The following is a 15,952-nucleotide window of genomic DNA, read 5'->3' on the forward strand; positions in this document are numbered from 1 at the left end:
TTTGGATTCTAAAACTAGAGGTTAGGTTAAAACCTGTAACTTGGAAGGAAATCGTTGTCTTCTCTCTTCCCCCCCCCCCCCTCAAAAAAAAGAAAAAGTTAACTGTTTCCCTCTAGGTCAGGAGTGGGCAAACTTTTTTGGGTGAGGGCCACATCTGGGTGGGTAAATTGTATGCAGAGCCAGAGCAGGGGTTGGGGTGCGGGAGGGAGTGCGAGGTGTGGGAGGGGGTGCAGTGTGCAGGAAGGGGCTCAAGGGAAGGGATTGGGGCAGAGCAGGGGTACAGGATGTATGAGGGGTCTCAAGGCAGGGGATTGGGGTGCAGGAGGGGTGTGGAGCATACGAGGGGACTCAGGGCAGGGGATTGGGGTGCAGGAGGGGTGTGGTGCAGGCAGGGTGTGTAGGACAGGGAGTTGGGGGGGCAGGGTTCAGGCTCTGGCCCAGCGTTGCTTACCTAAAGCGGCTCCTGGGCGGCAGCGGTGTGCACCAGGGCCAGAGCAGGCTCCCTGCCTGCCGGCCGCACTCTGTTCCAGGAAGCACTGAGGCGTGCGGGGGAGGAGGGGACGGAGGGCTCTATGTGCACTGCTCTTGCTGCGCCTCCAGGTACCTCCCCCAAAGCTGCCACTGGCCATGGTTCCCCGTTCTCGGCCAATAGGAGCTGCAGGGGGTGTGGCTTGAAGGCAGGGGAAATGCATGGAGCCCTCTGCCCGGGGACTGCAGGGATGTGGTGCTATCCACTTCTGAGAGTGGTGGGAGGCCCACAGCGCCATGGGCAGGGGGCAATCACACGGGCTGGATCCAAAGCCGGCCATAGTTTGCCCACCCCTGCTCTAGATCACTGCATTACATATGGTCCAGGTCAATAGTGCTCCAAAGTAATTACCATCTGATATTTGAATGGTGTCCTATCTAAAATGAGTTGTGGGCTCATTGCAATTCCTAACCAGGTATCCACATCTCAAGAGGTACCACCATTGTAGGTACCTGCCTGGGCCATCTCAACAGTGCATCACACAATTTATGAATGGGTCATACTCAATGTCACACTCAAATGGGTCTTACAGCTCAAGTAGGAGGTGGATTGGGAAGACGGTGTAGAAAAATGCATTGCTCTGCCTGTGCTCCATGTGATGTGCAAATAAACAGGACTTGAGTTGGCAGGTTTTTACATCAAGCACTTCTCATGAAAACTCAATTTACATTGCCACTTTGCTAAAATATGTTTTATACTTTCACAGATAGGTTTTGAGGGTTTTTTATGGAGCTCACTGTACAGTTATAAATACATTTCCTTTCATGCTTGTGCTTTGTGTCCCTTTTCCAATCTAGTAGTACACTTCTTTTGTACTCCTAGCTGCACGAAACAATTATTTTAAAATATTAAAATTTTGGTTTAAAAGAGAGAATATGGAATTTTTTAAGTGTTCTGTTTAACCAAATGATTCCCAGAAGAAAAATGATCTTCAAAAGAACAAATCACCAATATAATATATGGTGGAGCAAAATACTGTTTCCTATATGCTTTCCAGAATACCAAATATAGCTATGTCTGAGGTACTTCCATGCCTCTGTAACAGCAGTATCTGAGCACCTCTCTATCTTTCTAATAAATGCATCCTCACAACATCAGTGTGGTAGGAAATTACCACTATTTCTGCTTTACAGAGGAGGAAGTGAGGCAGAGAGAGACTGTAGCACAGCTGGGAATTGTACCCAGATCTCTTGACTTCAAGGCTAGCATACCAACTGCTGGACCTTTTTCCTCCCAATCTGCATTTTATATGCTGATTTACATTCGCTTCTCAGGTGAGGAGGGACTGCATAGAACCCTCTTTTGAGACTGCTAGAGAGTCTTAGTTGGGTGGAGAGCTTGCTGCACATAGCCTTCTCTCCTTCACCCAGTGAAGACGAAATGGTGAGGTCTTTTCTATATTAGACTTTTTTTTCCCCTAAGATTTCCTACTGGGAGTTTCCTCTTCCTTCAACTGCATACTATGATGCTGTTGGGCAACCATGTTTTATCCGGACTTGTTGTGAGCAGTTAGATAACCTATAGTTAACACTCCTCTACCATTGTAACCATCACTGGAGCTTCACTGTTGGGAAGATTTAGGGGAGTGTATGCTATAGTCTTTCTCACCCCCCTCCTCAAGACTAATCTTGAAAACTCAATCCAGGCTTCAAGTAAGAAGATAATAGACACTGTTCCAGTGTCTCTTCAGTCTGTGATTCTTAGTATCTAGCAAAGTTACAAATTAAAACTTCCAGGCTCATCTGTGCTAAACAATGTTACACCTTGGATTTAGCTGTGACACTGAGTATGTTTCACAGAGTTCTCTGTAAACTCAAATGTTCGTCCCTCTCATCAGCCAAAGTTGATCCAAAAAAGATAATCACCCATCTTGTTTCTCCCACGTAATCACATGCAGGTACCTGTTTTGTGGTTTTGACATGTTTTTCCATGGCCCCTTGCTGCATGGAAGGAGTTAGGGGGCATGTGGAAGGAGCATTTCTGGCTGAAAAGGGAGTTCTGTAGAAACAGAATTCATAAGTTCTTATGCAAGCTGCATCCAGATGTTTTTTACCCAGAGTGGTGGACTGGGCTTTGCTTGCATGTTGCTGGGAAGGGGGAGGAATCACCTAAATTCTGCCCTTCCACTCAAAATCTCTCTTCATAATTGTATACCCTGCGCAAAATCTAAAACATTGTTTTTAAAAGCCTATAACACACACTGCATCTATGTAAAATAAGGATATTAATTGAGGTCTTCTAACATACAGATACAGTGGAAAAAGCTTGCAAGTGGATACTGTTTCATTATAAGAATGTAAATTGGGAAAGTTATTTTTGTATATGGAATACTTTCAAAAATCTGTGCTGTGTATGTCCAGTGAGTGCAAACTATGAATTGCCGGTGCACAGCCAGACATGCTTATTAAGAATCAGCCACAGGCAATATATACGGAGGGTTAAAGGAGCTACGTACATTAAGATACCACTCTACCATTTGTTTTTTCAGGAAAGCTCAAGTACTGTAAATCAGTTTATTTTGCTTCTAGCACTAGTAGTTAATGCACATTTAATTTAAATGAAGTCCAGCTCCAATTCAGCAAGGGCATAAAAATATGTCTGATGACATATTGTGTCAAATCTATTGAAAATGTGCAGTATGGTTTGCACATATAAATTTAACTTTGTTACATGCTATAAAAGAAAACAATGCAGAAGAAAACACGATTAACCTGATTTTGGGAAACAAGAGTTGTTCTCTTGGTGCTAGCAGTCTTTATTTGACGTCTTTGTTGGCTTCTTGAGATTGCATGATGCTAATATGCATAAAATCTAGCTGTTTCTGGATCTGATGACCATAGGTAAGTTAGTTGGCCTGAGGATCCTTCTGCAAGTCAGAGAAGCCCTCATACCCTCCACAAGATTGTGGAAAGCTACTGCCCTGCTTCTACAGAATGGTCCTGAGAATCTGAGAAGCGGACACAGGGTAGGAGAAGTCTGCTCTTACAAGGGCTACCAGAGACTGTAGGGCTAACTCAGGCTGTTAATTAGGTTGTCTATTGGTTAACTATAGCATCCTGAATGCTTGCTTGCTTTCCCACCTATTGGATGAGGATATAAAGTGTACTTATCTACTGGGGAAGTGGATTTAGAAGAGAAAATGCCTCCCCAAGAAGAAATAGAGAAGTCTTAGGCCATGTTTTGTACTTCCCATTGGGTCAGGTGAGTTCACGAGAACTCTTAATTGGATTCAGTGAATTGGAAGAGTCCACTGCAATAACCCCTTCCTCTCAGTATCCTCGCATTTATGTGTTTTCTTTTGCTGTCTCCAGGCCTAGCATTTGGAGCAGCTGAAAATAAGAATAAACCCATGGCCGTGAAATTTGCTGTGTATGTTCCAGTCCACTGGCTTCCACTAGCAACTCCCTCTGGAATCGCAGGTGCTGCTCCAGAGCTTCTCTTTGCCTGCAAACAAACAGTGCTAATGAAAATATTTAGAGATAAATGAAAGGAAGGCAGCTAGTGTGCCTTGATTCATTAGGAGTGGGCAAGGTCAATATTTTTGCTAAATAATTATAAACTCAGCAATTTAAATTCATTGCTGGTGTAACTTCAGCCATACAACAATTTCATCTGTATTGGGAAACCTGGGCACTATGCATCTTTTTGTAGTATAGATGGGATATTAGCTGAGTCCCTGAACTATTCAAAACCTGGGATCCAAGTAGAGCCTTAGGACGCAGTTTGGGGACGCAATGAAAACATGGTTGAGTTTTTACACCACAAAGAATCATTTTGTAATTTGGAGTTCTAGAGTATACAAGACCAAACGTTAGAATTTGAGGCTCGTTCCTGGAATTCCAGTAGTGTGAACCAGTGAAAATATTTTCACTGAAATAGTTCCAGCCCTAGTAGTGTTTTTGTTTAGGTTGGTGACTGATGTTAACTACTAATGTGTTACTCTTCAGCAGGAATAATTTCCTTCTCTGAATAAGGGTGTTTACCTGGCTAGAAGTTGTGCTTGTGTCTTTGCTTCCTCCAAAGCTAATCTAGCTGCCTCTTCCGCATTCTTCCTCCTTTCCTCGGCCTCACGCCTTGCCTGTTCCTCCTCCTCCTGTTTCCTTTTCTTATACTCCAGGCGTTCTTCTTCTGCCATCTCTGCTAGCCGTTGTCGTTCCACCTCTAGCCACGTTTCCCTTTCTTTCTGTCTGCGTTTTTCTGCCTCTGGGGGTGGATGACCAGATAATTAGTAGCTGTAAAGATTTCCTATTTAGGAAATGGGTAACTGTATTGAAAACTCAAAATGATATTGCTGTTGCAGTACTGTCAACCCCAAGTGTTAAAAACCCCAGGCCCCTATAACAGATTTTTTTTGTTTTAAATTTAACTTCTCATTCAGCACATTTTCAAGTAGTTGTTTTCAGCTATTAGTGCTAAACACTTACTTAAATTTTTAAGTCAAACTGAGATTCTCATGTAATTATATGGCTCCAGGGAGCATGGGCGGGCAAGAGGCATCGGTTGCAGTGGCAAGGCTGAAGTAGCCCTAGGCGCAGCTTCCCGGGTGGTGGTGGGGCTTGCGTCCTGAGCCCTGCCCTGCACCAGGCTGCAACCCAGAGTCCTGCATCGCACCTCGAGAGGGGATGAAGCCCCGTGCCCTAACAGCATCTGAAGCCCTGAGCAGGACTGAAACCCAGAACCTCCAGCCCTGATCCTATATATATAGAAAACCTCCCAAAATATTGAAATAAATGGTATTCTACTATTGTGTAACACTGTGATTAAAACAGTAACTAATCTCGGATAACTTTTAAAATCTCACGATTAATCACAATTATTTTTTTTAATTGCTTGACAGTTCTAGTTTTTCATTCTCTACTCTTGCCTGAGAGTTGGGCATCAAACACAACCTTTGTATTTCTGTAGGGCCTTTCTTCCAAGATCTCACAGTGCTTTTCAAACTTTAATTGACATATTAATCATCACAAGACACTTGTGAGTAATGAAATATTAATTTCCCCCATCTGTAAAATAGGGGTAATGAGGCACATTGAGGTTAAGTGACTTGCATAAGGTTATGGGGGCAAATCATTGGCAAAGCTGGAAATAGAACCCAGAAACTAACCACTCCCTCTCACAGTAATGCTGATATCAAGCAAATGGACTGGAGTGCATCACGGTTGATTTTATGTAATTAAACAAGATATGATGATTCCAGAAAACTTTACTATAAGCTGAATTTCACTGTAACCGGAGAGGGCCAATATGGCAAAGCTCCCCTTTTCAGCTGTGGCTGGAAGGCTGTCTTCAACTTCCAGCAGCTGCAGCCAAAATAGAAGGTAAGGATTCCTTTGCCTCTCACCAACCCACACAGTAGTGGCAGCTTCTTTTCAGTCAGAACGGAGATGAGGGATGGTAAGTGTTTCCTTGGCATGAAATATTCCTAGAGGAATTAGAACAATGGACCCCACCACTGGTGGCATGAAATTCTCTCCAACTATACTGATGCAATTTGGGATTTTCACTCCACCACAAGCAGGTTCTCCTGTATTATGATCAAAGGGGACTGCTTGAGAAATCTCTCTGCTGCCTCATTAGATACTAGGCCACCTGTGGTGAATTTCTCTGGAACCCTTATTACTAGAGCCATGGAGGAATTTAATGAAGAAGCTCCTGTCTTACACAGATGGCCCCTATCATTGTAGTATCTGGGTGCCTTACAGACGTTAATTTGCTCTTTCAACACTCCATGAAGAAGGAGAGTATTATCATCATCACCATTGTACAGATGATGAGGAATATGAGACTTGCCAAAGGTGTCTCAGGAATTCCAGGGCAGAGCCAGGAGCTCCTGAGTCTGAGTCCAGTGCCTTCACCAGAAAACCACCCTTCTGGGTGAGTTATCTGCAGATACAGTAAATTTTAGTCCTTCTTTAGAGCACCTGCACGTTCTTGTTCCTCCTGCTGTCTCTTCTTCTGCCGCTCCAGAAGTTTTCTGCGATATTCCTCCTGCTGCTGTCGGATACGTTCCTGTGCTGCTTTCTCATGTTGTAGCTTCCTTGCTGCCTCTTCCTCCTGGCGCTGGTGCTGTTCTTCTAGCTCCTGTTTCTGTAAACTGAAACATAAATTATTAATTGATAGAGCACCGACGGCCTGCTGAACACTACAGATCGTAAGAAGAGCAGGTTCCTGGCCCAAAGATCTACAAATAAATACAGTGTAGAAGAAGGGATGGTTAAAACAGGACAAAGTGGCTGATCAGTGATGTGTCATCTTGGTTCCACAAATTTGTTTAGATTTTTTTTTTTAAATCCATAGTTTCTACTGTCTCATTTAATCTGCCTTTGAGGAGTGGATGAGGGTTTTTAAGCTTCCTAGAAGAAGTCTGTTTTAAAGAGGGATATGAGAGAGACAAGACTAAGGAGTGGGGGGTTCTAAGTGCATGGGCCACATGGGATGGAAGAAGGCATGGAGACCAGAGTGGGAGGACGACACCTAGGGAGAGCTAGCATGGTAAAAGTAAAGGGAGCAAATGGAAATGAACAAAGAGGAACAAGCCAAGTTGTGCAGGGTCCTGGAGGTGGGGACAAGGGCTTTAAATGGGATGCAAAAGGCAAGGGGAAGGCAGTGCAGGGATTTGAAGAAGGTTTGAACATGCTCAGAGTGGTGGGCAAGATAGGCAGTTTTTGCAACAGGATTTGGATGAACGTGAGAAGACTGAGAAGTCCAGGAGGCTGTAGAAGAAGAAGAAAGAAAATGCAACCGTCAAGGTGACAGGTGATCAGGACTTGAGCAAGGGCTTTTGAAGTAGGAGTGGACATGGAGACAAATAGTTAGGAGCCAAAGAAAACTATGAGAAACCAATAGCAATTACCCTTAGGGAAGAGAGCAGTGGTCTAGTTAGTCTGGTACTGTATCATGTTTCTGACCAAAATCAGTTCTACATACCTGAGGAAGGTGTAAAACCCATACTAATACACCTAGCTGTGCAGAAATGTATTATTGGGACTGGGGGAAGGTAGCAGAAGGGGCTTGTTTCTTGAATTCAATTGGTGATCAGCTTATGTTCTGATGTATAAAGATTGATAGCTCTGTAATTTTCACCTTGCTGCCTATAACTGTAGATGTTACTTTAAATTGATTAGATGCTTGAATTACTTATTTGCCTCAAAAATATCCCATTGCAGTGAGTTCCATGGGTTAATCATATAGTGAATTAAAAAGGTTCCCTTTTTTTCTGCTTTAATATAATTATGTTCTCTTGTTCTTGTATTACAATTTTTGGGAACAGGTTAACCTGGGAAACAAATTGCAAGGCCTTGCATAGAGGTCTTTCTCCCCATGCCTCCTCCCCCGTTGCTGATGGAACCGTATTTTTTCCTCTGTTTAACATCCTTATCATGCACCATGCTGCAGATGAGGATCAGAGAAAGTTGGCTTTGGAGCACAGTAGCAATGCAGAGCAGGATCCATTTACGTGTCTGACAACCAACCATGTTTAAGTATGGTTTAAAAGTGACTGTGACCAAACTGGATTGTAAAATTCAGTGTAGGACCAAGCACTGTTAGAATTAGAATAGCTGTACTCAGGCCCAAGTTGAGACCTTGGCTGGAACATGTCTTTTAAACCAGATTTTAACACAGCTGTGCCTCTTCCACACTGGCCAGCTAGACCAGATTAGAACACTGTACAACCACAAACAAGTTGAAACTGTGCAAAACAATTTAAGGCATTCAGATCTGCCTTAGCATTCAGATTTTTACCCTTTAGCAATCATTTTGCACTGGTGAGAATGACTATGTGGTGGGGCAAGGCAGTGGTGAATCAGACATGCTGTTTCTTTGTCTGCTAACAACTTAGATTTCCAGTTTAGGCTCACCTATGTTATCAGAGCTTACGCCTGTCTGTCAGCAGGCCCTTTCAATGTGGGAGAGAGAGACAGCTGCAACCCCACGAAGGCCATGTTGTAGCTGTCTGCTGTAGGTTGCCTGTCTTTCCCTTCTAACTGGTATTGTGCCTCTTGAATTTCTCCTTTATTCCTGAGGTATAGGATGCTTCGTTTGTGTGATATTTACTATACATATGAAACAGCTGTAAAACACCCAGCTAAAGTATCTTCCCTCTCCAATAATTGCAATAACCCAGAGTCTTCCCAATCCTCCTCCACGCATACTTCTGAAGTGTAGTCAGTGGAAGGAATTATTTCCCTTCTATCAGCTGTTTAAAAGAAGGGAGTAACTGCAGGCTTCCTCTGGCCCTTCCAGAATGCCACCATATCAGTCTCTCTACTGGCATCTATATGATTTTAAGTATGTGTCTACATAGAATATCAGAGTTGGAAGGGACCTCAGGAGGTCATCTAGTCCAGCCCCCTGCTCCAAGCAGGACCAATCCCCAGACAGATTTTTTGCCCAGATTCCTAAATGGCCCCCTCAAGGATTGGATTCACAACCCTGGGTTTAGCAGGCCAATGCTCAAACCACTGAGCTATCCCTGGGGCATGGCTGGCCTGGGTCAGCTGACTCAGTCTGGTGGGGCTTGGACTGTGAGGCTGAAAAATCGCTGTGTAGACCTTTGGGGCTGGAGACTGAGCTCTGGGACCCTCCTCCCTCTCAAGGTACCAGCCTGAGCCTGCATGTCTACTCAGCAATTTTTCAACCCCAGACCCTGAGCCCTTCAACCTGGACTAGTTGACCGGAGCCAGCTGCAGGTTTTTTATCCTTGTGTAGACATACCCTAAAAGGCTCAGATGGTGGCCTTGTCCTCATGAGAAAACCTATGGAGAAGCGCTGGGAGGTGTTCCACTAGCAATAAGTGATACAACAAGCAGGCAGAATTGAATGAAATGGGGCTGGGGGTGTGGGCTCTGGAATGGAGATGAGGGGTTTTGGGTGCAGGAGGGGCTCAGGCTGGGAAGTGGGGCTGAGGAATGTGAGAGGGGGCTGTGAGTTGAGGCAGGGAGCTGGGGTGTGGGAGGGGGTACAAGCTCTGGGCTGGGGGTGTGGGCTCTGGGCTGGGGCAGGGGATGAGGGGCTTGGGGTGCAGAAGGGGGCTCTGGGCTGCGGGGGTGGGTTCAAGGCATTCGGAGTGCAGGAGGGGGCTGCGGGTTGAGGTGAGGGGTGCGGTTGCGGGAGGGGGTATGGGCTCTGGGCTGGGGATGAGTGGTTTGGGGTGCAGGTGTTGGCTCCAGTCTGGGGGGTGGGGCCCAAGGGATTCTGAGTGTTGGAGGGGGGCTGTAGGTTGAGGCAGAGGGTTGGGGTGCCAGAGGGGGCATGGGTTCTGGGCTGGGGATGAGGGATTTGGGGTACAGGAGGGGGCTTGAGGGTTGGGGAGGCTCAAGGCTGGGGCAGGGGGTTGGAGCGTGGGCTTACTTTGGGTGGCTCCTGGTCTACAGTGGAGTGGGGCTAAGACAGGCTTCCTGCCTGTCCTGGCTCCATACTGTGCCCCAGAAGCAGCTAGCAGGTCCAGCTCCTAGGCGGGGAGGGCCAGGAGTCTCTGTGCACTGCTCTTGCCTGCAGGCACCCATCCCCCCAACTCCCATTGGCCACAGTTCTTGGCTAATAGGAGTGTGGGCAGGGGCAGCTCAGAGAGTCTCCAGGCTCCCTCGCCTAGGAGCCAGAACTGCTGGCCACTTCTGGGGCGCAGCGCAGTCCCAGGACAGGTAGGGACTAGCCTGCCTTAGCCCTGCAGCATCGCCGACCGGACTTCTAATGGCCCGGTTGACGGTGCTGACCTAAGCCACCAGGGTCGCTTTTCAACTGGGCGTTCCGTTCGAAAACCGGACACCTGGCAACCCTAAGTCAAATAGATATGCAGTCCTTGATACAAGTGCTTAGATACCACAATGATGAGTGCTGTATAAATATAGTGTTGTTTGCTTCAGGATGACTGGATCTGGACACATTATTTCAGTGTCACCTGTTTCTGTGTCTGGAGACTTGTGAGCCCCTTGTGTGACCTGGGAGCCACTACATGACTCCTTTAATCCATCCTTTCCTGTGCCTTTCTGTAGGTTGGATGCACACTGCAATGCCCTCTTCCAGAGCTGGTAGATCTTTAGCTGATTGCTTGTAATTAATCATTTACATCCTTTGATAATCAACCGTCTCAATTTCACAGCAGTGGTGTCCTCATCAACAGCAAAGATTGTGCCCCATTGGGGCCTGCACTGGATTATTCCTGTGTGCTTAGAGTGTTAGGCAGGGATCTGACCCTGTGGAAATGGCCTTATGTAATAGTCTCTTTGCCGTTTTTACAGCTGACTCCACTTTCCAGCTGCTCAGTGGCTATGTTAGGGAAGTGTTGTGATCGTCAAATGCCCATGATCAAATACATTTCTTGAGTTTTTGAAAGGTAAATTGAGGTCTGTTATTGGCACATATTGTGTCTGGAATGTCATATCTTGCAAAATGAACCTTTAATTTGCAAATCACTTCCCTTTCTCTCATATCAAAGTAGCCACCTCTCAGAAGTTGGACTAGTAATCTATTGTAACTAAAACCTTTTTTCCCCTAAAAGGTAAATAAATCCACTCCAACCTTCTCCATGGCTGGGTAGGAAGGTTGTGTGGCAGTAAAGGCTCATTCTTCTGTTGGTTATCCTAAGATCAGCCAGTCTCTCATCCTTCCATAAAGGACTGTTCCAGAGTTTCATTGCACTTAGGAGAACAATAGGTACCTGGAAGCACTGTGTGCTTCAGCCTGGCACATACCTCTCTTACCTCATCTACCCCTTCCCCCCATGAGATAAAATAAGAGTTTTACTTTCCTGCTTTTGCTCTCTTCCCACATGACTGGATCTATGTGCAGCTCAAACTCCTGCTTCCTCCAGCTCCATGCCAGGGCTAAGTTCTTGTCTGCAAAATCCAGGGTTCCTGGGGGCTTCATCCAATGCACTGTAGCTTGTGATGACAGCTGCTGCAGCTGAATCACTGCCATCCTGTTTCGTTAGCAGTCAGTGATGCAGCAAACAGGCAGCGTTGTAAGATATGGGGCTTGAAAATGCTGAGGCATTGCTGCGTGTCTCTGAGCTACACGCAAGAACCAACTGGGGCCTAGCTTTGCATTCAGGGGAGCCTCTAGTTCCCTCCCACATGGATGAATGTTTCTCCTGAAACTTGACCCTTTCTGTCCAGTTCCTCTTAAAGTCATCATTCAACTGGAGGGAAAGAAAACAGCAACATCCCTCCTTGGCAGGCTTCCAGTGAATTCTGCTGAGGGTATGGGAAGAAGCAGGAGGTCCATCTCCCATACCTTACAGATCTCAATCTCAGAGATCAGCACAGAGAGACCCTGCAACTGTGCATTGACATTGGAGCTCCCTAACCTCTCCTGGCTCCCAATGGAGCGATACTGGCCAGGGCTGCTCCCATAACTCTCCCTAAAGGGTTGAGGGATGGGGTCCTCTTGCACAGAGGGCTAGCACAGAAAAGTAAAACCTCTGTAGCCCCAAGAGCTGTATAACTTTCCTGTGGTTTCCTTGCTGGAAGATGTGTACTCATAGCAATTTCCCTCTGCTCCCTCCCCACTGGTGGATCATTGAGCCCTCAGAGCTCCCATGTTTCCATAGATGATGCTGTGGAGACGGCACAGCACATCGCCAGTCAGGCAGAGGCAAATCCGTGTGCAGGTCTAGGGGGCATGATTCAACTCCCTTAATTTTTTTTAAGGAGGATGGCTGTAGAGATGAAAATGCCCTAAGGGCTATTACTGGTTCCCTCTATTCTGGTGAGTTCATGATAGCCTTGAATAATTTTATAGTAATGAATAAAGCAATGACTCTGTCATGGGTGTCACAGGCTCGTTGGCTTCACTTTATATTAAGGCTGTTGATTAATCGCAGTTAACTCATGCGATTAACTCAAAAAAATCGCGATTAATCTCAGTTTTAATTGCACTGTTAAACGATAGAATGCCAATTGAAATTTAGTAAATAGTTTGGATGTTTTTCTACATTTTCATATATGTAATTGAAATCAGTGTGCATTATTTATTACAAATATTTGCACTGTAAAAATGATAAAATGGTATTTTTCAGTTCATCTCATACAAGTACTGTAGTGTAATCTCTGTCGTGAAAGTGCAATTTACAAATGTAGCTTTTTTGTTACATAACTGCACTCAAAAATAAAACAATGTAAAACTTCAGCGTGTACAAGTCCACTCAGTCCTACTTCTTGTTCAGCCAATCCCTAAGACAAACAAGTTTGTTTACATTTACAGGAAATAATGCTGCTTGCTTCTTATTTACAATGTCACCAGAAAGTGAGAACAGGCGTTCTCATGGCACTTTTGTAGCTGGCATTGTGAGGTATTTACATGCCAGATATGCTAAACATTTGTATGTTCCTTCATGCTTCAGCCACCATTCCAGGAGACATGCTTCCATGGTGATGATGCTTATTTAAAAAAAAAAAATGTTAATTAAACATGACTGAACTTCTTGGGAGAATTGAATGTCTCCTGCTCTGTGTTTTACCCGCATTCTGCCATATATTTCATGTTATAGCAGTCTTGAATGATGACCCAGCACATGTTGTCCGTTTAAAGAACATTTACTGCAGATTTGACAACATGCAAAGAAGGTACCAATGTGAGATTTCTAAAGATAGCTACAGCACTTGACTCAAGGTGAAAGAATCTGAAGTGCCATCCAAAATCTGAGAGGGATCAGCTGTGGTGCATACTTTCAGAAGTCTTAAAAAAGCAACACTCCGATGCAGAAACTACAGAACCCGAACCACCAAAAAAGAAAATCAGCCCTCTGCTGGTGGCATTTGACTCAGATAATGAAAATGAACATGCATCGGTCTGCGCTACTTTGGATTGTTATCTAGCAGAACCCATTATCAGTATGGATGCATGTCCCCTGGAACCGTGGTTGAAGCATGAAGGGACATATGACTCTTTTGCGCATCTGGTATGTAAATATCTTCCAATGCTGGCTACAACAATGCCATGAGAATGCCTGTTCTCACTTTCAGGTGACGTAAATCAGAAGCGGGCAGCATTATCTCCTGCAAATGTAAACAAACTTGTTTGAGAGATTGGCTGAACAAGAAGTAGGACTGGGTGGACTTGCAGGCTCTAAAATTTTACATAGTTTTATTTTTGAATGCATTTTTTGGTACATAATTCTACATTTGTAAGTTCAACTTTCATGATAAAGAGATTACTCTACAGTACCTATATTAGGTGAATTGAAAAATACTATTTCTTTTGTTTTTTTTACAGTGCAAATACTTGTAATCAAAAATATAAAGTGAACACTGTACACTTTGTATTCTGTTTTGTAATTGAAATCAATATATTCGAAAATGTAGAAAACATCCAAAAATATTTAAATAAATGGTATTCTATTGTTTAACAGTGCGATTAATTGCAATTAATTTCTTTAAACGCGCAATTAATCGTGATTAATTTTTTTAATTGCTTGACCGCCCTACTTTTTATTTTATAAAAAATGATATTCTGGAACCTTCTTTTATATATCTGTGCTGCCTTGTTCTACTGTTTGGAAATGCAGTCAGGGAGTATTGGTATAAGAGGATGCCCAACCCTGAGATGTCTTACTGAGTTCCTGGTGTGAGCAGTGGGATATTTGGAGAGGTGTATTTCCTGATGTACGGGCAGATGGAGTTTGGAGGTTTAAGTGCTTGATGTGTTCCTTAAATGGCAAAGAACAATCATGCTTTTTATGTTGCCATTAGACCCAAATATTTCCTTTCCCATCTCGAACCTTATCCCCACTAACCGCATCTCCTCTGCCCTTCTCTTCTGCTCCTGTTCCAGTTCTTCTTTCATTTTTTCCATACGCTCCTGCTGCTCTTGCTCTTTCCATTTCTGTTCCTCCTGTTCCCTTCTTTTCCTCTCTACCTCTAGCCGTCTTCTCTCTGCCTTCTCTGCTCGCATTCTGTCCCGTGATAATTTCTCTTCTTGCTGATTTCTAGGGAGATCCTGAATGGATATAAGGAAAAGACACTACTAAATAAAGTTTGCACTCTACTGATTCGTTCATTTGTTCTATTGTTAACGCACAGTCCCTGAAATGGATGCACTTTATATGAGATTTACATATCCTAAGGTACATTTGCCTTACCTGGGACACTCATTGTTAATGTGATTGACTTTACCTGTGCCATTTACTCTGTACAGTAAATATTCCTCTCACTCCATGGGTGACTCCTAGCAGGTGCCTTGCATTATGACATTTGATAACTATCACAAGGCTGCCCTATAGTTTACATTCCCCTGATTTTTCACTGTTGTAAACCAAATTCTATGAAGCCCGGCTCAAGTTTAGATTTCTGATACCACCTCCTCTCTATTTCTTTGGGAACGCTTTGACTGTCCAAAAATCTGTTGGGAAGGTGGAGGATAAAGGGATGGGTTTACTTCAAAACACTGAAAACAGTTGTCTTGCATTGTCAGGAAATTGATATGAATGATGTGCCTCATATTTGCAAGGCAAAAGAATGGTTATAATGAAAACAAATGTAAAAATCCTACAACAAAAATGGAAGGATATGAAAGGTCTCAGCATTGAAGTCTGAGGATACAGAGTTTCTAAACTGGGACCCAGGATCTGAATAAATTGAACACTCATCAGTAACATAGGATTGTAAGATTTGCAATGCCAGATTGGACTTGATAATCCAGTGGTCCACTATCCAATTTCTGGCAGTAGCATCAGCTAAAGCTGATGCTTTAAGGAGACTCCACCGTCTTCATAAGGCACTGGTGCAGCACTATACATGGGTTAGGGAAAGGGAGTCTTTTCTGACCCTATGATGATCAAGATATCTTCAACATGGGTGTAGACTGGAGTGGGCAAACTTTTTGGCCCTAGGGCCACATCGGGGAATAGAAATTGTATGGTGGGCCATGAATGCTCACAAAATTGGGGTTGAGGTGTGGCTCTGGGGTGGGGCTAGGGATGAGGCATTTGGGGCTGGGAGCAAGGGGTTTGGAGAGCAGGAGGGGGGATCAGGGCTGGGGGTTGGGGCATGGGGAGAGGCTCAGGGGGAGCAGGCTTTGAACAGCACTTATCTCAAACGGCTCCCGGAAGCAGTGGTATGTCCCTTCTCCGGCTCCTATGAGGAGACGCAGCCAGGCGGCTCTGCACGCTGCCCCAGCTGCAGGTACTGTCCTTGCAGCTCCCATTAGAGCGTGTAGGAGCCAGAGCAGGGCCATGCTGTGGCTTCTGGGAGCCACGTGGTCCGCCCCCTGACCCAATGCCCCGGCTGGAGCACCAGAGCAGCCCCTGACCCAGCGCCCCCACCAGAGCGGGGCTGAGCTGTGTGGTGCGGCCCCATCCCAGAGCCCCGGCTGGAACACCAGACTGAGGCCAAGCAGCATGGTGTGGCTTGCAGGCTGGCTTATAATGGCTTGCCAGCCAGATCTGACCCCCGGGCCATAGTTTGCCCACCTCTGGTGCAGACAGCT

The 15,952-nt window shown here is 45.0% G+C and overlaps 1 protein-coding gene across 1 annotated transcript in view; it reads right to left on the reverse strand.

The window, feature by feature from the left end:
- Window positions 1-2,922: 2,922 nt before the first annotated feature.
- The window catches only part of KIAA2012 (KIAA2012 ortholog), a 103,244-nt gene continuing 90,214 nt past the window's right edge, over window positions 2,923-15,952 (reverse strand). The window contains exons 21-24 of the mRNA XM_032799440.2: window positions 14,262-14,464; window positions 6,451-6,623; window positions 4,513-4,732; window positions 2,923-3,973 (exon numbers count right to left, since the gene is read on the reverse strand). Of these exons, the coding sequence (XP_032655331.1) occupies window positions 3,814-3,973; window positions 4,513-4,732; window positions 6,451-6,623; window positions 14,262-14,464 (756 nt within the window). The 3' untranslated portion in view covers window positions 2,923-3,813. The remainder of the gene's footprint in view (window positions 3,974-4,512; window positions 4,733-6,450; window positions 6,624-14,261; window positions 14,465-15,952) is intronic.

The sequence above is a fragment of the Chelonoidis abingdonii genome, chromosome 10 (assembly GCF_003597395.2).
Source record: "Chelonoidis abingdonii isolate Lonesome George chromosome 10, CheloAbing_2.0, whole genome shotgun sequence".
Taxonomy (NCBI): Eukaryota; Metazoa; Chordata; order Testudines; family Testudinidae; genus Chelonoidis; species Chelonoidis abingdonii.